Here is a 24791-nt window from a genome sequence, read left to right on the forward strand (position 1 = left end):
GAACGCGGACTCCGCCGGAGACCAGAGGCCTCTGATCGCTGCCTCCCCCATGTGCCTGGTCATCACAGAAGCAATGCATCTGTCACCACTGGGAAATCTGGTTGGAAAAGGGAGAGGGCCTGCCGTTGACCCAATCCTGGATCATTAGCCACCACCCCAATTGGCGTGCAGTGCCCTCCGAGATCAGGACGCAATTTGAAAGATTCCCCATATGCTGTGCCCACTGGAACTTCAGTTCGTCCTACTGTAGAGCCCACCTATGCCACGTGGCATGATCCACCAGCAGGATGCAGGAGGTCATGAGGCCCAGCAGTTGCAGGGTCATTCTGACCGACACCCGGAATAGAGGCTGAAAGATCGGAATCATAGCCCGAATATCCCGGACTCGCTGCTCAGGAGGATAGGCCCAAAAATGCATTGTGTCCTGAACCGCGCAGATGAAGAGGAGCTTCTGAGAGGGTTTCAGGTGTGACTTTCGTGCATTGATAGAGAACCCCAGCGAATGCAGGAGGTTTGCCGTAGTCTGGAGGTGGGAGACAACAGACTGGGGCGAGCCTGCCTTCAACAGCCAGTCATCGAGAAAGGGGAAGACTGGAACCCCTGATCTGCGCAGATGAGCTGCGACCACCACCATCACTTTCGTGAACACCCGAGTGGCGCTGGTAAGGCCAAAAGCGAGCACGGTAAACTGAAAGTGCTCATGGCCCACCGTGAAGCATAGGTAATGCCTGTGGGCTGGCAGGACAGGAATGTGGAAATAGGTGTCCTGCAAGTCAAACGCTACCATCTAGTCTTCAGGGTCGAGGGCAGACAGAACCTGAGCCAAAGTCAACATCTTGAACTTCTCCTTCCGGAGGTCCCGATGGATCAGAAAGAGACTGGGCAGTTTCAGGTTCACAAAGAAGCTCAAAAACATGTTAGGACAGCAGTGCCATGGCTGGTATTTTCAAATCCATCTGCAAAGCTAGCTCCAGAAAAGAAGTGGATAAAAAAAATTATATGACAAAACCTAATATGTATTTGTAAACCGCATGTTAACGTCTTGTGGCATCTAGGTGCTAAATAATTGTTTATTGTTACTCGGTTCAATGGCACTCATTTTATTGACCTCATGAAGATGGAAAGCTAAATGGAGCCACTGGGATTTGAGACTATGCCCATGAGCACATAAGGACAGTGTACCCTAAATGTTCCTATATGTAGTGAAGCTTAGGAGGTAGTTATTCAAATTGAAAAACCAGTACCAGTTCCTGGCCTGTTTTTTGTCCTTAACGTTGCCTACCTGGGTCTCTGGCTGTGTCAAAAATGTGCATATCCAGTGACCATAAAGAGTGAAGCTCCAGATATGTATATATGAAAGTCAGTCTTGAGACAAAGGCATATACAGAAGATCTAGAAAGGTGAAACTGCATCAAGTTACAAGGTTTGTTCTCTTAAGAGCATGCACGCACTTTAATGCTCATTGTTTGTGGTAACCTACCTCAAAACATACACTATAGCTAAGAGAGCGATTATACTGGTAAGTTCCTTAGTTGAATTCTCTGTTACCGGAACATTAGAATAGTTGCTCAATAAGCAGAACTTTAGTACTCATCTGAAGTTACAACTTTGGAACAGAGCATTGGGTGAGCAGGAAATAGCAGTGATGTTGCGAGGACAGTGACTGTTGAAAAGTACCTTGCTTTTAAATTGGTTCACAGAACCCACAAACATGACACACCTGCAATCTTGCAAGGAGTTACTTCTGTACATCCTTCCTGGATCTTCCTTCAGAATTTCTGTGACAAACACATCTAGTTCTGCATTATGCGAACTGGATGAGTACTCCTTCTTTTACTTCTATCCTCATAGCCTATAAATCTGTTCTAAACTGTTTTTCCTGAATGTTGAGACATGAGCAACATTAGTGATGCCCAATGGAGTTGCTAAACAACTAATGAGGAGATTGGCCCTGGTTTCCCCCTCAACCGTCACCTACCCAGCCGGGCATTGGACACAGTTCTCCATGCTATGGCTCCTTCCTTCCCTCCTTTCCTAGGAATTCTCTCGACCTGGTTGTTTGTTTACTGTACATTATTACGTTATTGCAACTGATGCAATTTGTAACACAATGTTCCTCTGTTATAACGCTCTGATACCTACGGGGCTAGCCAGCGCTTTATAATCATGTTGTTGTACCTTCTATTGCAACGTTCCCCTGGTTAAGCGCTCTGATACCTCTGGGTCTAGATAGCGCTATATAACCATCGCAAATCACTAAAAACAGTTTTTTCCTAAACTCTGAGACCTGAGCAACATGGCTGATGACGGGTGGAGATGCTTGACAGCTAATGAGGAGATTGCCTTTGGTTTCCCCCTTGACCGTCACCTACCCAGCCGGACATTGGGCATAGTTCCTCCTCGTATCCCCGCTATTACTCCTTCCTCCCCTCCCTCCTACGAATTATTGAAACATTGTTTATGTGCACTGTACCTTACTATGCTCTTGTATCTGATGTAACTTTTAACCCAACAATCCTAAATGTAAAGCGCTATGATACCTTCTTGGGTCATGTTCGCGCTATATAAAACTTTATAAATAAAAAAAATAGGATAGGACGCAGGCTTTTGTCCTTCTTGGGTACCAGAAAGTAGTGGGGATAGCAACCGCGGCCTACTTTTGGCACAGGGATGCGCTCTATGGCCCGCCTGTAAATCGCCCTGCCTAGCGAGTCAGCGGTGTCCAGCACACATTGAATGACGAACTTGGCTGCATCTCTGCCCTCAGCAACGGCATGGGAGAGAGTGGCCCAGACATCCTCCTGGCACTGTGGCAGCACGTGCGCAACCGAGTCCCACAGAGAGTGGGTGTATCGGCCCAACAGACATGCGGTGTTCACCGACCTCAGTCTCAAGCTGGCAGAAGAAAACATCTTCTTCCTAAGATGGTCCAGCTTTTTGGATTCCCTATGTGGGGGAGCAGTAGGGAATACACGCTTGGATTTACAGGCTTGAACCACCAAGCTCCGGGCGGTGGCTTTGGACAATCATCCTATCCACAGGAGCCTGTGTGCTGGGCTTGGGCCAAGTGCCCAGAAGGATAACCTTGAGGGTCTCATTGGACGGCAGCAGGGGCTCCGAAGAGGTCACTGCTGGTTGAAGCACCTTGGTCAGGAGGTTAGTCCTGGCTGCCACCGTAGGAAACTCGAGGTTTAAGGCCTGAGCCGCCCTACGGAACAACATTCAGAGATGGGGCGTCATTTTCCCCCCAACCAATCGCACTGCTGAATGCGCCAACATGGCAGTATTTTTTTTATCAAAGTCCTCCTTGTATTTCAACATTTTTACTCATTACTCTTTTCCTTAATGATTCTTCAACCTTTGTTTGAATCCACACATGGAGTGTAAATGCAATTTCCCACGCTTCTAATTTTCCAACCGTGTCCGACCGGACCTCTTGAAAGAACACGACTAGTGCAAATTTATTTAAGTCAGCGTTTATTCGATAAAATACCCAATGTATTTCGGGCAAAAGAGCCCTTCTTCAGGGGTCACTACAAATAATCATAAAAAACACAGTTACCAATGGTTATTTTAACTATCATCTAACATCTCTACTTTCTGTGCAATTTTAAGAAAGTACTGCATTGCATTATACCCCCAAAATCTTCCCATGATAAACCCTTCTTTTCCACGAAAATAACTGGTTTCCTTCTATAAGCATTGCGTGCCAATATCTCAACTGAAACTTTCTCCTATTCTAATACAATCCTCATCGCCCCTCTTGTTGTCAGTGCCCATAAAACGCAATTACATTATAAACTATTCTCATTCCGTCTATTTCCAACCCCTTTCTCTTCGAGTAACAATCTGTATGTAACCTTCACTTACATGTCCTATAGGCATCATTTACTTTCCTAGTTCCTTAATGTTATGTTATGTTATGTTATGTGGTTTTTATTTGGCGCACAGATGCTCCAGCTAAGGAGCGTCCTGGCGCCCGACAAGGCAGCTACACAACACAACTAACTAAAACAACAGAGGCAAATGACTAAGGGAATAAAAATGTTTTCACGGCGCGACGAAAAGAAAGCAAATCGCTCATAGCGCGAATTGCCGGGGGTAAGGAGTTCCACAAAGCAGCGGCCCGCACTCGAAATGAGCGTCCACCGGCCCTGCTTCGCTTAAAGCGCGGTACCACGGCCAATTCGAGGTCTGCCGATCTTAAGGGTCGTGCTGGGATGTAGTTGGCCATGAGGGTCGTGAGGATCGTTGCCGGGGAACCCTTCAAGATCTTATAGGCGACGCAGAGGACCATAAACTGAATACGCTGCGCCACCGGAAGCCAATGCAGCGCTCGTATGGTGCTGGAGGTAGGACAGAATCTTGGAAGGCCTACCACCGCTCTCGCTGCGGCATTCTGGATCCGTTGCAGGCGCCCGATCTCAGCTGCGTTCAACCCGGCCAGCAAAGAACTCGCATAATCCAGCCTGGAGATGACGGTAGCTTGGATCATGAGTTGCCGAGTAGGGGCATCGAAGAACTTTAGCACAGGACGGAGCCCACGCAAGATGCCGAAGCAACATGCAGCCGTGCGTTTAGTGTGGCATGCAAACGTAAGGGAAGGGTCCAACCAGACCCCGAGGTTCTTAATCTCGGCGACTGGGATGGGAGCAGAACCCAACTCCTCCGGCCACCATCTCTCTCCCCACAGTTCCGGTTGTCTACCAAATACCATCACCTCGGTCTTACTAGCGTTTAGCTGGAGACAATTGAGCGTCATCCAGCTAGCGACCGCCCTCAGTCCTTGTTGAAACCTGGGAGCGTCGACTTCAGCATCCCCGCTGATCGTGACCGCTAGCTGGGTGTCATCGGCATATGACACCATGGTCATACCCCATTGTTTGACAACCTCAGCTAGCGGCCTTACGTACAGATTGAACAGCGTAGGACTCAGCGAGGAGCCTTGGGGGACGCCCAGGTTCAACGGATGGAATTTTGACTGATAAGGTGGGACGGTCACGCTAAAGGCCCGGTTGGTTAAGAACGACCGGAACCAGTCGAGAGCGGTGCCGGTAACACCAGCCTCCTCTAAACGCTGCAGAAGGATAGGGTGCGAGACGGTGTCAAAGGCAGCGCTTAGATCTAATAGCACCAGCGCTGCCGTTTGTCCCGCGTCAAGCACGGAGCGAAGGTGCTCCACCATATACAGCAGAGCCGTCTCCGTGCTATGACCTGCCCTAAACCCATTCTGCGTGGCGTCGAGTATATCAGCTCGACGGAGATGTTCCGAGAGAGCGGCATTTACGTGTGCCTCCATCACCTTAGCCGGCCACGGCAAGAGTGAAATAGGCCGATAGCTCTCCGGCTTGCTCCCATCATTAATCAATGCGTTTACACTTGTCTACTACTGCCGTTTTGACCCACACTGTACTCTCTCTAGACTTTCACCCCTCAGCAACAATCTGCCTTGCAAAACACGTACTTGCCATAAAACGTTAAAAGCCATCCATTCTCAATGTATCTTCCGCCAAAACATTCTACTCCCCTCTCTCCGTCTCCATTTTAACGCATCTTTCTGAACCACCCGATTGGCCCACTAAGTTTCAATTTTCATGCCATCCTATCGTCGCAGTTGTTTTCACCAAATGCCTTTGCATTAAAGAGACTGCATTTTTCATCATTCAATTCGTTGGAGTTAAAAAAAATCTAATGCAGATCACTGTACACAAATGTGGTGTTCATGAATATTTAAAGTTCATTTTAAAGTTCATTTCTTCCTCGTTTAAATACTGTCTTAAATAAATCATGATGTTATTCCCAAACTCATGGACTCTACAAGTAACTCCCCACCCTTCTCCAAGCGCCTTGAGACCCTCTGGGTATGTAGCGCGCTATATAAATCACTGAATTCAATTGAATTGAATATATGTTTTCATTAATCTTACTACTTCATCCATTTTCAACAGATCCTGGGGCTGGGCATAAATTGTGTGTCAACAGTTGCAAGGTCGGGATGTACACTTCGTATATCATTTTTCTAAAGTTTATCCAATTTAATTCTGTGAAAACGTGCAGATTAGTATGGTGTGAGTAAAAATGAATAAAAAATGAGTAAAAATTTTGAAATACAAGGAGGACTTTGATAAAAAATACTGCCATGTTGGCGCACTCAGCAGTGCGATTGGTTGGGGCGAAAATGACGCCCCATCTCTGAATATTGTTGATTATCTCAGTGCCTTTGGGTATGGCAGCATACCAATCTGCACGCTTTCACAGAATTAAATTGGATAAACTTTAGAAAAATACGACATACTAGGTGTGCCTCCCGACCTTGCAACGGTTGACACACAATTCATGCCCAGCCCCGGAATAGCACCCGCCTGTTGAAAATGGATGAAGCAGGAAGAATAATGAAAAAATATATAAGTCCACGACCGTTCAGTTGACTTCCCTCTCGATCATACCTCGAGCGACGCGGAGCAGACTGCCGGGCCTCGAGAGCATTCAGGACCGCTCCTGCAAGGACTTCGGGTTCATGGTTCAGCAGTCGGAGCACGACTTCAGGTCGTGGTCGCGCTCCATGCACCAAAGGAACACAAGGTGCAGGTCTGTGACCGAGATTAGTTTGTGACAGGAGTCACAAGCCTTGAAGCCAGTCTGACGTGGCATCCCTAGTGCACCAGGAGTCAACCCGACTCCAAACATTAATCAACAAAAGTCTAAAAATATCAGTCAAAAAGTGACTGAAGGTACTGCTCTCTCTTGATCTGCGCTGGCTTTCGTGGAAAAAGAAAGAACTGATGTCAGAGAGTGATGGTGGCGTCTAAGTAGATACTGCAATGTCACCCTTGCTACCACGAAGCCAACGATGGACGCTGAGTCGACTGATGCAACCTATCCATGCGCAGGGGTACTGCTATGAAAAAAATTCTCGGGATCCATTCTGATGCCTGGGGGAATGTGAAGGTAAGGAATCTACAACTAATAGTCTCTTTCAGATTAGATTGAACAATATGGGTAGGATCCCTACAGATAAATGCTTTTGAGGTCGCTATCACATCGGCACGCTAGTCGATACTTAGTGGGAATGCCCCAAATTGCAGGCTTACTTGCAAGACATACAAGGCTATATGGAACGAGTTATGAGGCAGCAGGTTTATCTTACAGCGCGAGTAATGCGCCACAATATACCCTTATCTTTTGCGATAGCCCATTGATGGTGGCTAGGAGGGATATTATACAGCTGTGGGGTGGTAGGACACTGCCCCATATAGAATATGGACTGGTGTATGCAAGCAGTGAAAATGGCTAAACAAGCACAAGGATGGCTGAGGAAATTTGACAAAATATGGGGGTCATGGGGGGCGTGGCTAGCAGCCGGTGATGGCGGCAGCAACCTAGAGAGGCTCCCGTAGCGAGGCGGAATCCCGCAACAATCCGCATGCCTATCCGCTCACTGATCAGTCCAGAAGGGGTGTCCTGGGTGCGGTGACCGAACGGCGCAAGCAAAGAAAATTTGGGTCCGCTCAGACCCCACCATCGGGACGAAACTTCGGCCGAATCCCTCACAGAAGACGGGCCTGGTGGCACGAGGCGAGCACCGGTGTCGAGTGGAACCTAGGGCCGGGCGGAAGTCTACCCTCCCCGGCACGACCAACCGGAAATAGCCGCTGACGACGGCACTCGACGCCAACGGCTGGCAATCCTTCCCGCCGACCATTTCACCCTTCACGCGGCATATCCAGTGGCACTACGCTGTGGTGCCCCCTTTGCTGCGCTCGACACACACCGTGGGACCTGCGAGGCAACAGTCACCATTTTGCTTGAACTTGCCGGAACCGCAACGGCTCCGTGGCCGTCGGCAGCACCTTGCCATCGTCAGCGACCCCTGGCCCATACCCTGTCTGGACCTTCCTCATACCCCCTCCCCCCCAAGCGGACAGCTGCGGGCGTCCGGCCCGCTCCATCATAAACGGTGTCTCGCCATAAAGGAACAATGGCGGGGAAAGGGCCACGACAGACCGCCGCTCAGGCGAAGCTCGGAAAATTTGCTTATGACAACCAGACGTCCACTCCACCTGAGCAGCGCAAATCGCTGGGAAAGGGCGCGGACAACGACGGTGCCAAAAAAGCCACGCAGGACGATGTACTGAGAGCGCTGGAGCAGGTGCAGGCCACGGTGGGCTCGACCGCGGCCGAGGTTACCCTTATTAGAGCCGACCTCCAGAAAATGAGCGAACGTGTGAAGCAGGTGGAGGTTGTGACCAAATCATTGATAGAGGACGTTTCCGACCTACAAGTGGCAATGGAGAGACTACAGGCGGACAATAAACTTCTCAAAAACAAGCTGGACGACCAGGAAGGGCGCTCCAGACGCAACAATGTCCGTATCCTGGCGGTTCCGGCGTCCGAAACAAAGGGAGCCATGGATTTGTATGTTGAGGACCTTATAAAGACAAAACTGGCCCCGAAGGGACTATCCAACTTCTTTACAGTAGAGCGGGCCCACCGGGTCCCCGGGGGGACACCTACCCCGGGGGCCGCCTCGCGCCCCATCCTGGCGCGACTCTTTAACTTTAGAGACCGTGATGCAGTCCTCCAGGCAGCCAGGGTGGCACCGCCCATCCAAATCCAAAATTCACGGATATCCTTTTTCCCGGATTACACGGCGGAGGTCACCCGCAGGAGGAGGACCTTCTTAGAGGTTAAAAAATCACTCCGCGACCAAGAACTGCCGTACTCCATGTTGTTTCCGGCCCGACTGAGAGTGGTGGCCGATAAGAAGGTCTGGTTCTTCGACTCGGCGGAGTCTGCAAGAGAATGGCTGGATGGTTGGCGCACTGTGGACCGCACTTCCAACCGCCGACGCAACAGGACGGGAGAGGAGAGCCGGCCGGGCTCACAATCATCGACCAGGGGCAGTGCGAATGGATCACCGTTACAGGACCACATGGGAGCTGCTGGAGGCAAATGACACTGCCATGGGGAACTAAATGTGTAACCTGGACCTTATTCCCACTATGATTGTTCACCAAGTCGTTCATGGACGCTGGCCCGGACAACCCGAGGACAGTAGAGGGACCGCCTGCTTTGGGGGACACTCTCCCCTGACGCGCAAGTACTCTGTTTTTGGCATGGGATAAGCGCTCTGCTAAGGTGGGGTGGCGGGCAGTTCTGAGTCCGTTTGGCAGGGAGGCAGGGTGGGGGGGGTTGGGGGGTGGTTTGTTTGTTTTTACGGGACGTTCACAGAATCGATCACAAACTGTAACATGCACTGTAATGCTTATTGAACTGTTGCTGGGGTGGCGGAGTCTGCTCCGATGGTTTCTGTCTCTGATGTTTATTGATGGTGGATGTGCAGCCTAACGTAATGCGAACGGGGGAGACGCGAATGGGCGGCTCCTCCCTCAAACTTCTAGCATGGAATGTGCGCGGCCTAGGTGATAAAGTGAAGCGCGGCCTCGTTCTGTCCGAGGTGAAACGTCACAAACCTGACCTAATACTCCTCCAAGAGACCCATTTAATGGGTAGCGCCACTAAGGCCCTGGACAGAAGGGGGTATAAAATGTTAACCCACTCGGAATTCTCCACTGGGTCCCGGGGCACGGGTATCCTACTTAGAAAGTCCTCCAATTTTATCACCCTCAGTACTAGGACTGACACACAGGGCTGTTTTGCAGCAGCTGCAGGACAATGGGACGGGCGCCCCTTGACAATAGTTTCAGTTTACATCCCACCATCATTGCACTCCGTGATGTTGCCAGCCCTGGGCGACTTCTTGCTGTCCCTCCCCGAGGGTGACATACTTCTAGGCGGGGACTTCAATGCATCTGCGGACCCGCAACTCGATAGGTTTCCAGCGGCTGCCCTCCCCGGGGGTCCCTCCAGGTTTCAGCGCTTCACAGAGGCACTAGGGCTGATAGACATTTGGCGCCATGTTCACCCTACACTGCGACAGTACACGTTCCACTCCACCGTCCACAATAGCCTATCCCGCATTGATCACTTCCTGGCGTTAGGGGATGGGTTACAGCGCGTAGAGGAAGTGCACATACACCCTAGGGGCATCTCAGACCACTCACCACTGACTCTCACCATTACCTCAAGGACACGAACGCGCAACCGCGTCTTCCCTATGCACGCCTCTTATCTAAAGGTCCCTAAGGTCGGGAAGGCCCTGCAGACCGCCACGACACATTATTTCATGGAGAACGAACCGACAGCAGCCTCCGCTGAGGTCCTCTGGGAGGCCTATAAGACAGTCCTAAGGGGGCAAGCCATCAGTTCTATAACGTCACATAGAAGAGAACAGGCAGCGGAACACGCGGCCCTTGAGCTCCGACTGAGCGAAGCCACCACTGCCCATGAAGCAGACCCCACGGATGACACAACGCATGCACTAGCACTTGCCCAGCGTCTGTACACAGACCACGCTCGGCTCATCACACAAGGCCACATCTCAGATACACAAAACCGAGTATATGATGTTGGGGACAAAGCGGGAAAAATGCTGGCCTGGCTCGACAAGAGAGGGGGTAGCTCCAGAGGGATCCAGCAGGTGAGAGACAAGGAGGGCAATACTCAGACTGACCCAGATCGCGTAGTGGAGGCACTGGCTACCCATTTTGAGAAAGTATATACTCCGGAACGGGACATCACCGCGATTGCAGCCCAAAGCGCACTCTACGACATAAACATCCCGGCACTGTTACCGGAGGCCGCAGCCGAGCTTGAGGCACCGTTCACAGCTGACGAACTGCGGATCGCCATTGGGGCCCTCCGCACGGGCAAAGCGCTGGGGCCAAACGGCATCCCAGTCGAATGGTTCCAAGCACGCACAGACGTTCTAAGCCCTTATCTGCTCCGAATGTACGAAGAGTGCCGTGATAAGGGGGTACTCCCGCTGGACCAACGAACGGCCGCGATCGTGGCTATTCCAAAGCCCGGTAAGCCCCCTGAGGAATGCTCCTCATACCGCCCTATATCTTTACTCAACGCAGAAAGTAAGATTCTAGCGAAACTTCTGGCAAATCGTCTCCTGCCTCATCTGTCCGATCTTATTCACCCGGACCAGTCAGGGTTCATGCCCCACAGGAACACCTCGCTCAATCTCAGGCGGGTACATGGGGTGTTAGCTAAAGCAGTTGACATAGGCGAACCTGCGGCCATATTGGCGCTTGACGCGAAAATGGCCTTCGACATGGTGGAGTGGGCCTATCTCTTTGAGGTACTCCAGTACATGGGATTTGGACCCGTCTTCATCTCCTGGATCAAACTGCTATACACCGCACCGGTAGCACATGTGGGAGCGAACGGCCACATTTCACGCTCCTTCCCACTCCGGCGCGGCACCCGACAAGGGTGCCCTCTTTCCCCCCTTCTCTTTGCGCTCTCACTAGAGCCCTTGGCCATCCGCATCAGGACTACCCCTTTGCTTAAAGGGATTAAATGGAAGGAGGGCTGGGAAGACCGCGTCTCGCTCTACGCGGATGATATGCTGGTGTACCTGACAGACCCAGATCACGGCATACCGGCCCTCTTGCGCCTTTGCAACGACCACGGAGAGATATCAGGATACACTATTAATTGGAGTAAATCTGAACTGTACGCCCTGACGGGTGGCCACCCAACGCTTGGACCAGACTGCCCTCTGCGACTGGCCGGCTCCTCATTTAAATACCTTGGTATTCACGTTACGGGTGACCCGGCGGAACACGAAAAACTGAACCTCGCGCCACCGCTGAACCGCCTCAAGCAAGATGCGAGCTTCTGGGCGGGATTACCGTTAACGATGCTTGGGAAAGCAGCCCTCTTTAAGATGAAGTCCCTGCCCCGCTTCCTATATATCCTGGACAATACCCCCTTTGCTGTGCCCCAGAGGTACTTCAAAAGGGTGGCGGCAGTGGTCTCTGGTCTGCTGTGGGACAACCGCCCGGCGCGTATAGCACACGCCAAGCTCTGCAGGAGCTGGTACGAGGGCGGCATCGCACTTCCCAACCTATATCTCTACTACTGGGCGGCACAGCTCAGACCGATCAATCAGTGGCTGCATGCATCGCAATCGGACCCGGCATTCCAGGCGGACAGGGCCCAACTGGGTACCAGTGGCCTACTGGCCCCGCTTTATGATAGACGGAAACTCAGATCGCTGAAGGGCCCCACTAGGCTCACAGTGGCCACCTGGCACGCAGCCACCGCTGCACTAGGGTGGAAAGACACACTCACTAAACTCACTCCACTCTGGGACTCACGAGCCCTAGGCAACCTTCGAACCAGTAAGGGGTTCTCCCGCTGGGACGTTATCGGCATCTCAACGGTGGGGGACATGTGGGAACATGGGGGAGTCATTACTTTTGCCCGCCTGAAAGAACTCTATGACCTAGGGCCACACGAAACCTACCGATATGTCCAAATCCGTCATGCATTACTGGCGGCTGTTCCGGCGGGATCGACTCTCCCCGAGTCCTCCCCGCTAGAGGATCGCCTTCTGACGGATTACATGGTAGAAAAAGCCACCTCCCTCACCTACCGAAAACTCCTTAACAATTCCCCGGACCCGCTAGTGCCTCTTAAGGAGAAATGGGAGCAGGAAGTGGGCGAGATGGATGAACATGAATGGAACGAGGCACTGGCGTCCCCTAAGGAAGCGGGAATATCGTCAAAAATGAGGCTCATCCAACTCAAAGTTCTACATAGAACATATTACACCAGGACATTGCTTCACCGCATACAACGAGCCCCTGACCCTTTCTGCTTGCGAGGCTGCGGGGAGGAGGGCACACTTTTCCACACATTCTGGGAGTGCTCAGTTATACACTCCTACTGGCGTCAGGTCATGCGCACTGTGTCACAGGTGTTGGAGGTTTCGGTGCTCCCGGAACTGCGGCGTTGCCTCCTCAATGTGTGGGAACCAACAGACTTGTCCCGGCATGGCCGCCTCTGGGTAACATTAGGGATGATGATGGCCAAGAGAGACATCGCGCAGCGCTGGGGGGTGGCGGACCCCCCGACGGCCTCACAATGGTGCGTAAATATGGACAGGGCCATGGTCACGGAACGCGCAGTTTACTTGAACAGGGCGTGTCCGGCCAAGTGGAACAAAGTGTGGTCCCCATGGAACACATACCGGGGCGACATCTGTGATCCACTACCTGAGGAGGACCCACTAGACTCAGACGAGGAAGACGGGTTGGGCTGAGTAGGACTGAGTGATGCGGGGGGATACACCGGGGAGGGCTGGAGGGATGAGGGTGGTTTGCTCACACTCTACCTAGCATAGAGGGCGGCATAGGGTTGGCCCTAACTCAGGACTAAACTCATATCTAACTGGCAATAAGCTTATTTCACTGATTGTACTGTAACTTCCCGAAGTTTTGAATGTTCTTTTCTTAGGTATAAAACAGAAAATGGAAAACCTCGTACTCTAAGCATGGACCATTTGCATTTTGCCATCACCACTTGTTTACCGATCTTTCCCTCATGATTTCGACGACTACCGGCACAACTGTATTGTAAAGATCGTTTTTCTTTGACATTTCGCTTTGACGTTTCGCTTTTTCTGAGCGCACCCAGACTGTCACCATGGGTGCTCACCGCTCAGCAGAGGTGGAGATTTCAAAAGGGGTGCCACAGGGCTCCTGTTTGAGCCCAACACTCTTCAACATCTATGTGGCTCCCCTGGCAAGAGTGATGCGAAGATTTGGGTTCATCCCCGTATCCTACGCGGATGACACGCAGCTCCTCTTCCCTTTTGAAACTCTCACTACTGAAATAAAAAACTCCTTTTCTGCTGGTATGAAGGCCGTTGCACAGTGGATGTCCACTAATTATCTGCAGTGCAACGTTAGCAAAACAGAACTCATGCTATTTGGCGAAGCCAAGCTTCTATGGGCTCCAGACTGGTGGCCTTCTGATCTTGGTGTGGTCCCAGAACCCAAACAGGTCGTGAAAAACCTGGGGATCCGCCTCGATCAGGATTTGTCATTAAAGCAACACACTAACACTGTTGCAGGTTCATGTTTTCATGTCATCAGCATGCTGCGAAAAATTTTCCCTCTGCTGCCTGACACGTTTAGGAAGACCTTAGTGCAAGCCCTGGTTCTAAGTCGTATTGACTACTGCAACGGCCTGCTCCTATCTGCCAACGAGGGAGTGTTGGCCAGACTTCAGGTAGTCCAGAACACAGCGGCGCGCCTGGTTCTGAATGCCCCTCCAAGAACAGCATCCAAACCTCTTTTACAAAAACTCCACTGGCTCTCCATACGACAGCGAGTTAAATTTAAAATTTGCTGTATAAGACATAAAAACATAAATGGACAAGGCCCTACCTACCTGCGACAGAAATTCATTCCCTACATCCCGTCCAGGCCACTTAGATCCAGCACAAGCCACCAACTGGTGGTTCCTCGTGTCAAAAAGACCAGACACGGAGGCAGAGCACTGTCCGTAGCTGGACCTAATCTATGGAATCGACTCACCTTACATCTCAGGATCTGCCCCTCTCACATACTGTTTAGAAAACTTCTCAAAACTGTCCTATTTAAAAATGAGATCTAATCCCTATTAGTGTTCTTTTCTGTATTTGTTGACTGGCCCAAAAGCGCAGAGATATTCCTGATGGAATCGATTCCAGCGCTATATAAGCTTGTAAATAAATAAATAAATTATATAGCGGCCGGCCCAATTGGGTTGTAGGCAACAAGCTGTGTAAACTGTGAAGGCACAATAAAGGTTTTCCAAAAAAAAAAAATGTTGTGGTCGAGCCTAGTGTGTTGTATGACAGGATGTTGGGTGGGGAGGGTGACAGGCTCTGGATAAGGATGTGCCTCTGGATAAGGATGTGCAACCAGGATGCTAGGATTTACGTACTGAGTCTAAGGTATGTTGTACTTGTTCTCAAAATCCAATAAAACGTGTTACAAGTGGATAAACTTAACATGAAAAGCATTCATTAGTAGTGCATGTGCAGTTCTATTAGGGTAAGATATGTTTTTTGTATTTTCATTGTCAACATAGCATACCACAATACTGCTGTGCTAAAACACTTCCATCGAAGTTCACAAACAGTTCATAACCTACACTGGTAATTCCTTATGTAGTGCAACAGAGTTCATAACCCTATGAATAACTCTTGGTGAAACTAACAAATATGCAACACTTTTGTGAGGCTAATGGATGACTCTTGTGAAACAAGCAAGTGCCATAGACTTTGTAATACCTAAGGTTGACTTCATGTGAAAAGAACAAGTGCAAGTCTATTACCTGCAAGATTCTTTTCAGGCTCAAAGACATCTTTAATGAACTTCACAGAAGAACAGATAACAGGATTGCGACACAAAATCCTGGCTGTAATAACTATGTATCACTCTTTCTTTGCAAGGATCCTATGGACTGCGATGAACTTATACGCTTTCACGAGAGCTGCTACCTTCAGCAATACTCATGAGAGTTCTGTGGGCTCATGTAGTCCTTCTTGTCTTTAATCAGGTGTTTCATGAAATGGATCTTTCTGAAACCAAGACAGCGACATACCCTATGCAACCCTCCATCCTCTGCACTGACTTATTCAAAGAAGATTTTGAGATCCTAAAATATGTTGTTGATTTGGAGACGAAGAAAAATAATTAATAATTCACTATAACTTTAAAGATAAATCTGCAACAAAACATATTATTTATCTTAATATTTACATATTAAATTAATTCGATTTTATTTCGATCTAAGATGTTACCAACCTGTGAATGTTTAGTCAATATTGACTGCGAGTACTTGTCAAAAACTGCAAATTCCGAAAGCAACCTCTGCGTCATTTTCAGTGTTTCCTATTCAGAGAAAAATATAGGTTAATTCTATTTTTTATCTATCTTACTAAATATATGTTGGTGTAGAAAATAGGTAGTTTTCACTTTATTTTTCTATGGGAAAACAGTCGCCTTTTGATTCACAGTTTTCGAATTACTTGCCAAAACATTTATTTGATACTAACTTTGTAATATAAGTGATAAGTAAGATAATATTTTCTACATCCCAGAATTGACTCCAAAAACTACACATATGTATTTAATACAAAATGTCATGAAACGTCATACAATGGGAAAAACCACCCGAAGGTACATATTGTTGTAATTGAATGCACATGCATCATCAAATATCCCCAAAACATTTAAAAGCTTATTAAAATTAAATTATTAAATGCCACATCATGACATGATGCTCTGTAAGTCAGAAAAACTTTTCCAACGTACGAAGTAACATTTGTGATCCCTTTCAAACTGCACAGAGAATGGGCGTGGATGAGGTGTCCTCCTCCTCTTTACAACCACAATTGCAGTCACATACTATTGGTCTGTTACCGAACCTTGAGTTAGGGAGATATGGGAAGTTGTCGCTGTGAAACTGCTTCTCTTTTGGGAATCATTGAGGATGACCTCAGGGGCCGGGTTAAAGTTAGGGGAACAGATATTGGTTCATGGGACCACTCCATGCTCCTCCGATGTCTTCCCGGGATGAAAATAATATTGAAAGCAGTGTTTGTTGCATTATGGGGATTGGGCTGTTTTTTAAAAATTAAGGGCCATATGTATCAAAAAGTCATTTTGCGATTCTCAAATAGCGATTTTATGCGAATCGCTATTTGAGAATCGCAAAATACTATGTATGTAGGATTTGCAATAAATTTTGCGAATCCTACATATTCCTTAATTGTTAATCGCAAACTGCGATTCGCAATTAAGGAATACCTCCCCATTCATTCTTATGGGCCTACAGGCCCATAGGAATGACTGGGAAGACATTCTCAATTTGCGATTAACAATTAGCGAATCGCAAATTGAGAATGCAATTTTAAGGGTGCAGGGGTGTCAAAAGGACACCTTGTGCACCCCTGAAATAAGCATGGGTGCACATGTGGCGCACATACATGCCCTAAGGGCATATATGTGCTTCACATTGCACTTTGAAAAATGCAAAAAAGTGCATTTTTCAAAGAAATCGCAAATTACCACCAACTTGAAGTTGGTGGTATTTTGCGATTCCTTAAGGCCAAATTGCACTTTTTTGATGCTTCTGACATTGCATTTAAGGATTCGCAAAATTTGTGATTCCTTAAATGCAATCGCAAAATAAGGAATCGCAAATTTTGCGATTCCTTATTTTGCCTTAATACATACCATTTGGCAAAATTGCATTCGCAAACGTCGAAATTCTGTGAATTTCGGAGTTTGCGAATGCAATTTTGCTTGATACATATGGCCCTAAATGTTTTCATGCAGGGAATGACAAAACACAGATGGAGGTATGCAATCCCTTGAAAGCCTCAGTTCCTCCATTTTTAGGTATTTGCATGGTGTCACAGAATACCTCCTTCCTAGTTAATATTTGTTAGGCAAGAGGATTTGTGAACTGCAAATTCACATTTTGTGATGGGACTGATTAGTACATCATGAAAACCAGATTGGTGTGAAGAAACAACTGCATTGCAACATGGCTTTTTATACATCGGGCCCATTGTTATCTGTACATCTTTCAAACTCATTGCAGATCCTGTCGTAGAGTCCCTAGGATCATTACTAGCAAATACGATGTTTTTATACTTCGAGAGAGGAGTTCTTCTTTATAACCAGTCAGCAATTGTTAGTGGAAAATTCACTTTCATTTGCTGCAACAAAAGCTTTTAGTCAACATGAATCTCATATATAACCACAAACTTGATTTCAAAGATACACACTGGAATTACATATGTTGCCAACCCCAATATTGGATTACCTCTATCAAATACACAAGCCAAAAAGTGCTTAAAATTTCACTCAGTGATGTAACCATCTACAAAGAGGAGCAAGATAGATTAGGGTTCAGTAATCCAACCTTTTCCAAATATACTGGAGTCGAAGATGTCCTAAGTATAAATGTCTGCTCAACTGCCTGGCCCAGATCTAATTTGACCTCAGACATATTATTGCATATAAGGTACCACATCGGTAGTACTTGATGTTAACAAATTGATAGACCACTTCCTTAGTAGTATTTAGATAGGCACTTTTTCCTTCACATGAGAACCAGGAAAAAAGGCAAACATATCCTACCGACAGTTAGCAAGTTATCTTTCACAACATTAAACAATCTTAGCACCTCTGGCATTTCCCCTGATAACACAGACAATACTGTTTGGAACACAAAATGCAGGCTTGAAGAACCAAAATCCTCTTTTCTTTTTAATGCCTTCTTAAATCTAAGAAACACATAACAATGTAGAATTTCCACAGCCTGGTGGACAGAAAATCTGGATTTTATTTAAAACATGCAGGCTTATATTATGCATTAATCCTTTATTACCACTACACCAGCAGCTCCTTTAAAGAATATAGATCTTAGAATTCTGACTTTGATAAAAGCTCAGAACCAGGAACATACAGCCTTTTCCATGAACCAACTGTATTTAACTCTACATCAGTCTTTTAAAAAGTCCTAGAATTTGAACTTACTCCATCTCCAAAAAACATGAACATTGATCCTATATATTAGGAAAACCACAATTAACCAGGGTTAGGTTTACAGGAGGGGTAATATTAGCCCTGGTGTCTTTAATAAAATCCAGATGTTCTGCCCACCAGGATGTGGAAAAGCTACATTTTATGGCTAACATTATGCAAGTTTAAAGCATTACAACAAACAACTTGCCATATTCTCTAGTGGTTTAAAATAAAATCTTCGAAAAGTCATATAATTCGACCAGTCTGCACAACGTAGAATATCTTGCAAAGATCCTCCCATCATGTACGTCATGGACACAGCTGCCCCCCCACTGAGTGAGCTCCACACATATTCACGTCTACACCTGCTCTGAACATCACTTCTCGCACCGATCATGCAGGCATTGGTGACAATACTGCCTTAAATAAGCAACTGATTCACCACACATGATCTTACCTCCGCGGATCTCATCACATATTCCTTCGCACATCTCAACACACAATTCCCCTTTGTCATCAAACAAATTATGGATAAAAATTGAAATTGAAATTGAAATAGTCTTAATTTTTTTATTACATAAAAACACACACCCTAGTGTGAAAACTCTGCTGGATACATCAAGAACTGTCACATCTGACACCCTCCAAAATGAAACCAAACACAACAAAAATGTCACTTTCAACAACAAATCTCTCATAGACCAGTCATTTACCTCCCATTTTAGCAAAAACGCCAACACCTTTGAAACATGCCAATCCGATTTATATATAGACACAGGGGGCTTCGCAGTTCTATGCCACGCATACGTCTATGCACCACTACATCCTGTCCTACCGATAGTCCGTTAACCAGCTCATGACCTGCCGCAGTAGCTGATCTATACATATTTACTACCCAATAAATCAAACCTTCTTCAAATCTTTCTGACATATAATGTAACACTTCCACCGTGGACACTGACACTGGATCAAAATCCCTTTCCAAGCACCAGCAAACTCATTTTTGCCAAGCCAATCTATATATTGTACTTGTTTCCTGGAGCCCAGGATTCTCTAATGAGATCCGAAGTTGCTCAGGAAAGGCCTGGAACCTCCCATACTCTCCTGAAAATTTCCAAGCCACCAATCCCATCTGCTCTAAAATAACTAAATTGTGCACCTCTCCTGCAGGGCCCCTCAAGAGTTTCAGAAACCACAGCAACAGAATGGGAAAATCCACGCACATTCCCAACAGAACTGGATATCATACCTGTGCCCTCCAAAGTGGAGAAATCTCCACTGTTGTCTCCTTCCACCCCCCAAGCCATCATGGTTACCCGAGCAATCATAGAAAATGATGGGAACGCATATGGACTGAGACCCTTTCAAATCTGCCGAAAAGCTTCTATCCCGGCTGTCTTTAGATCCGGACGCCAACTAAATAACCTTGTCACCTGAGCCTTCAGCCTGTTGGCAAATAGGTCCACACCAAATGGACCCCAAAGTGCAAGAACACTGTTCTACCCAACATCCAAACGCTTGAGTCCCTGTAGTTCTGTGAAAACCAATCTGCCACTATATTGCTCTGCTTGTACACATAGTCTCCTTTTCAGACGGTACTCCCAAAACACCTTCGCGAAATCCACTCAATTCTTTGACCTCAGTCCCCCAAATGTGTTCACATATTGCACGGCCGACACATTGCCCATGCGTAACAGCACTGAACACTTAACTTCGTTCTGTGCAAAACATTTTATCTCAAATTATCCTGTCAGACAATTTATATGCATCTTCTTCTCCTCGTCCGTCCAATGACCACCTGTTGAAACAGCACCACACCGTGCACCTCAGCCATCTAAGCTTGCATCTAGACTCTATTACTAACTCTGGATTGTCCCCAAAAATTGCTCTCCCATTCCAAGCTTCCATGTTCTTCAACCACCATTTCAATTCCTCATTTGGTTCTTCCATTAGAACAACCATCTGTGAATACCTCAAGTCACCTCTTAGATGCATACCCTTTAACCTCTGTAAAGCCCGCCCGATAATTTAATGGTCCAGGAAAAATAGCCTGTATCGTTGACGATAAAAGACTAACCACATGAGCTAACATTGTCGAAGAAATATGAACTTGCAATAACGTCCTCTTGAATTCCTTCCTTATCTTTTTTTAACTTTTCCTTTGGAAGTTTTAACACCCCTTCTACAGTGTTCACTAGAAAAACCAAAAACTCTCTTGCTTTGTTTCTAAACAAGAATTCTGTCTGTTGATCACAAAACTCAAAGCCTCTAAGTACTGATTGTCATCCTGTATACTCTAAAACAAGACATATGCTCTAATCCATGATCAAAATGTTGTCTAAGAACATTATTAGTCTCACCCCTCTTTCTCTCAGAAATGACAATACTGGGGCATATGAACAAGAGCTGGCGATAACATTATTGCCGCTTTAGCGTCTGTTTTCGGGAGAAAAGCGGTAATAATTTTATCGCAATATCATCAAGGACACGCATGTTTTCTTGACTTAGCGCCCATTTCCAGTACGCCTAACTTCACATCTCTAATGAGATGCAAAGTGGGAATCACTGGGTGTCACTGGGCATACTCCTGACGGACTACCCTGTAAAATATTGTGAAATGTACATTGCAATATTTACAATGAGGCCCACTCATTTTTGCAGACGTTAGTCTTTGGCGAAAACTGCGGTTTTCTCCAAAAACTAACGTCTGCAAAAATTCAGACTTACCCATACTTAACAAGGGGGGTGGATTATGCTGATACGACCACAGGGTCGTATCAGCAAGGTTATCAACGTTTTCCATGGAACATCGCTGGAAAACCAGAGATTTTCCAGGGAAATGACCGCTATCGCCTGGAAATTATTGCCATTGTGCTATGCGTTGTTAATACAGTGATAGCATGCGATAATTGCAAGCGATAAAAAAAATCTCACTAGATAATATGCCCAACTGTTCTTAATATCTTCGCAAAACACCAATGGGCCAAGAAAAGACTAAATAGAAGACATACAAATTTACAGGTCTTGCCTCCCCACCTGACCATGAGATACTTCTGATGTGGTCCCCAAACTGGAACCGTCAGAAATGCATCCTTAAAATCTAATCAAGTCAGTCAGTCTCCTGTTTGTAGGATGTCTCCCAACATGTGCATCCCTTCCATCTTGAAATGATGGTACACCACCCAATAATTGAGACTTCGCAAATTTATTACAAGTCTCATCCCTTTGTCCTTTTCCTCTACTAAGAAAATATTGCTTACAAAAACCCTTCTTTCTTGCCACACTCTCCACAATCACTCCTTTCTCTTTCAGCTCCAATACTTCTTTGTCTACAAGTTTTTCTTGTTCCATACTGAATTGTACCACACCAGGCACCCAACTCTGAACTGGCTCCTCTATGAATTTGATGCAATAACACTGCACCATCTCCAAAATTCAAAGATCCCTTGTTACCCGAAACTAATTGTTGTAAAATTGGGCAAGTCTGCAGCCCAACTTTACGGGGATAGAAGTAAGTCCTGATCTTACCTTTTCATCTGAACTGGCGATCACTCTGTCCTCCACAACCCCTAACTAGCTGTCTCTGAGGGTAGAAGCCAGAGGACTTCCATGTGCCTTGTCCTGGTGAGAGGGCATATCCTCAGGAAAGAGAAGATATTGTAATTCCCTGTCCTTGGCCAGGAAATCGACCTCTTGATCTCCAGCCGAACCAAAAACAAGGTCATTGAAGACCCTATTAATACCTTGCTGGGACTTTTGTATTGAAGAATATGTCCCCACAAATTTTGACATTGACTTAATAAAGTCGTCTCCAAGGAGAAAACCTTTTGCAGCTGGCCCAGCCTTATTTTTGGCCAAATCAACAAGCTTTTGGTCACTTTTTAGCAGAATGCTCTTTCTCCGCTCCACAGATAAAGCAGTATTTGCAGTGACCAGCAGGCAAATTGCCCGTTGGACCCACTGACGCATTTCGTCTGTGTCTACATTTTCTTTGTTCATATGTGCCTCCTCTACTAAATCATAACTCTTCGTCAATGGCCAGGAAACATCCAGAAGCCGATCTTGGCACAAACGTAAACCCTTATCCAAACCCTTCCGGGGATCAGGTCCCCCTTTCCCTGTAAATGCCAATATTTTGGATCCAGCTCTGAGGTTTCCATTACCTTATCCTCCACGGATTGTCAAGGACACTCCAATCTCCTGAACCTTACTACTTTAGGGATTTATTTTCTTATCCATGAATGCCTGTAATTTGCAACATGCTCCAGAGGCGACCACTCTGGAGAAAGAGGGTGCCTGACCAGAAAAGCGTCACATATTGAATCCATAGCAGGATCCTTAATTACCTCCATGTCAGTGTCCTTAAATCTCTCCATTTTCTCTTTCACCTGATGGTCATCCTCACTACCAGAATCATCAGTTTCAAAAAGTGATGAACAACTAATCTCCACTTCTCCACTTCTGCACTACCCAAAGATTTATTACATAATCCCATGTATGTTTAGGGTTCTTACTAATCTCTTTCAATTTTCTTTTACTTTTAGGGCCTTTTTACAGCCCCCGTGTTTGTCCTCGACACTGCCATGCCTCTAGCTTACATCAGCACCATGGGCTGTCAAACCCAGACTTCTGCTTTTTAGCAAGTGCATAATCTTCAGAAAGATGCTTTCTCTTCTTGGCCACCTTAGCTCTTTTCTTCGGTCAAACAACTGCTAAAGTTATACTTTGCGGTCAACGATTCCTCATTAAAGGTGTATAAAAGGGCTACTCACTAACTTACTCGTTGATCACCTAACACATTGTTTTGCACAGTGAAGTTCTTCGAGCTAGATTTTTGATTCATTTATTTAGCGTTTGATAAGGCTATATTTCTTCATTGTACTTTGATATTCAATTTCTCCCTCTTTCACTCTCTCTTTGAATTGCCTTGATTTTAAACTTGCTAAGACTACATGTTTTTGCTCTTGATCAGTGATGTGTCTTTGAGACTTGTTACTCGTTAGATTGTTTGGTATAATTTTTGATTAGTGATGTGTCTTTGACAATCATTTTTTAGTTCTTTAAATAAATAGTGTCACTCGACTCAAATCCTGCTTTTCAGAAGTCTGTCTTGTTATTTCAGATAACACATTCAGTGTTTGTTTCTATGTGGTCAAAACCACCCTCCAAAACCAATCCTTTATGAAATGAATTAAACATTGAGAGGCCAAAACCACAGTTGACTAAATGAATGTTAAGCATTTATATCTGAAATCTTGTTTTATTTCCTCACCCAAATAAAAGTCACTAACTACTCAACTCAGAATTCTACCAGCTTAATCCCTGGATTTCTTAGCAAATGTAATAGAGTACTTTGAAAGATGTAGAGAATTCACGGTAAAACACATATTGAGATCGCCTTTGCCATTCACAGCAAGTTCATGTTCATGCTTCGACTCACCATGCACAATGCATCCAGAACCAGAGTTAGGGAAGTTAGTAACATGAGGCATCAGGGTTTGCATGTATTGAGCATATTTATATTAATAAATACTTTTTCATACTGCACGTCATACTGCATTTTTTCAATCTCCCTGAGCTGTAAATATGTTACAAATGTGAGAGTAAGAAATTCATTTGTGCATGTTCTTATACGATGGGGCGAGCGTACTTCTTGGATTGCCCAGTAGCCACGCGAGGGGGTAGTTAAACCTTGAGTAGAAGCAAAATAAAAAAGAGATGGTTTGTGTGATCCTTCCTGAAGTAGTATAGGGCAAGAGTAAGGCAGAGTTACCCAGAAGGTCATTCCATAGCCCAGGACATACAAAAAGAACGCTTTTGTTGTGCGCACAATATCCAATAATCAACTACCAGTTCATTGCCCTTGCTCAGTAAACTCAAAATCAGATTCTGTTCCAGAGCTGGTTCGTCACCAGGCCCAAAAGGTTAGAACAGAGCTAGGCGTGAGTTAGAGATGTACAAAATGTCAAACTAAAACTTTGGAAGTATAGGGGCCCCTGTTTACAAGATAAACTTGTCCATAACAGGGAAAATATAATTAGGGAAGAAAATGGCCTGGACAGGGCAGTGGTACACTAAACACAGGCTGAAAAATCTAGAACATAAATCCCATAAAAGCATGTGCACAAATAAATATGCATATCGATACACATAAATGTTTTTGAATGTTTATTTTATCTTATATTTAATATTTATAAAACATTATTTTTTCTTTCATTTTTTATGTATAAAAAAGCAGGATTATACAAGGGTATACACAAAACAGTTGTAATGTGTTTTCCAGAATCACAGTGAATACATACATATCAATTTATATTTAGGCATTGGAAAAACAATGTAAAT

At 46.1% G+C, this 24791-nt stretch overlaps 1 protein-coding gene across 1 annotated transcript in view; it reads right to left on the bottom strand.

The window, feature by feature from the left end:
* C1_1H1orf141 (chromosome 1_1 C1orf141 homolog) overlaps positions 1–24791 on the bottom strand; it is a 268263-nt gene that overhangs the window by 167233 nt on the left and 76239 nt on the right. Inside the window, exon 2 of the mRNA XM_086936240.1 lies at positions 15717–15803. Within this exon, the coding sequence (XP_086792366.1) occupies positions 15717–15791 (75 nt within the window). The 5' untranslated portion in view covers positions 15792–15803. The remainder of the gene's footprint in view (positions 1–15716; positions 15804–24791) is intronic.

Source organism: Lissotriton vulgaris, chromosome 1_1 (genome assembly GCF_964263255.1).
Source record: "Lissotriton vulgaris chromosome 1_1, aLisVul1.2, whole genome shotgun sequence".
Lineage (NCBI taxonomy): Eukaryota > Metazoa > Chordata > Amphibia > Caudata > Salamandridae > Lissotriton > Lissotriton vulgaris.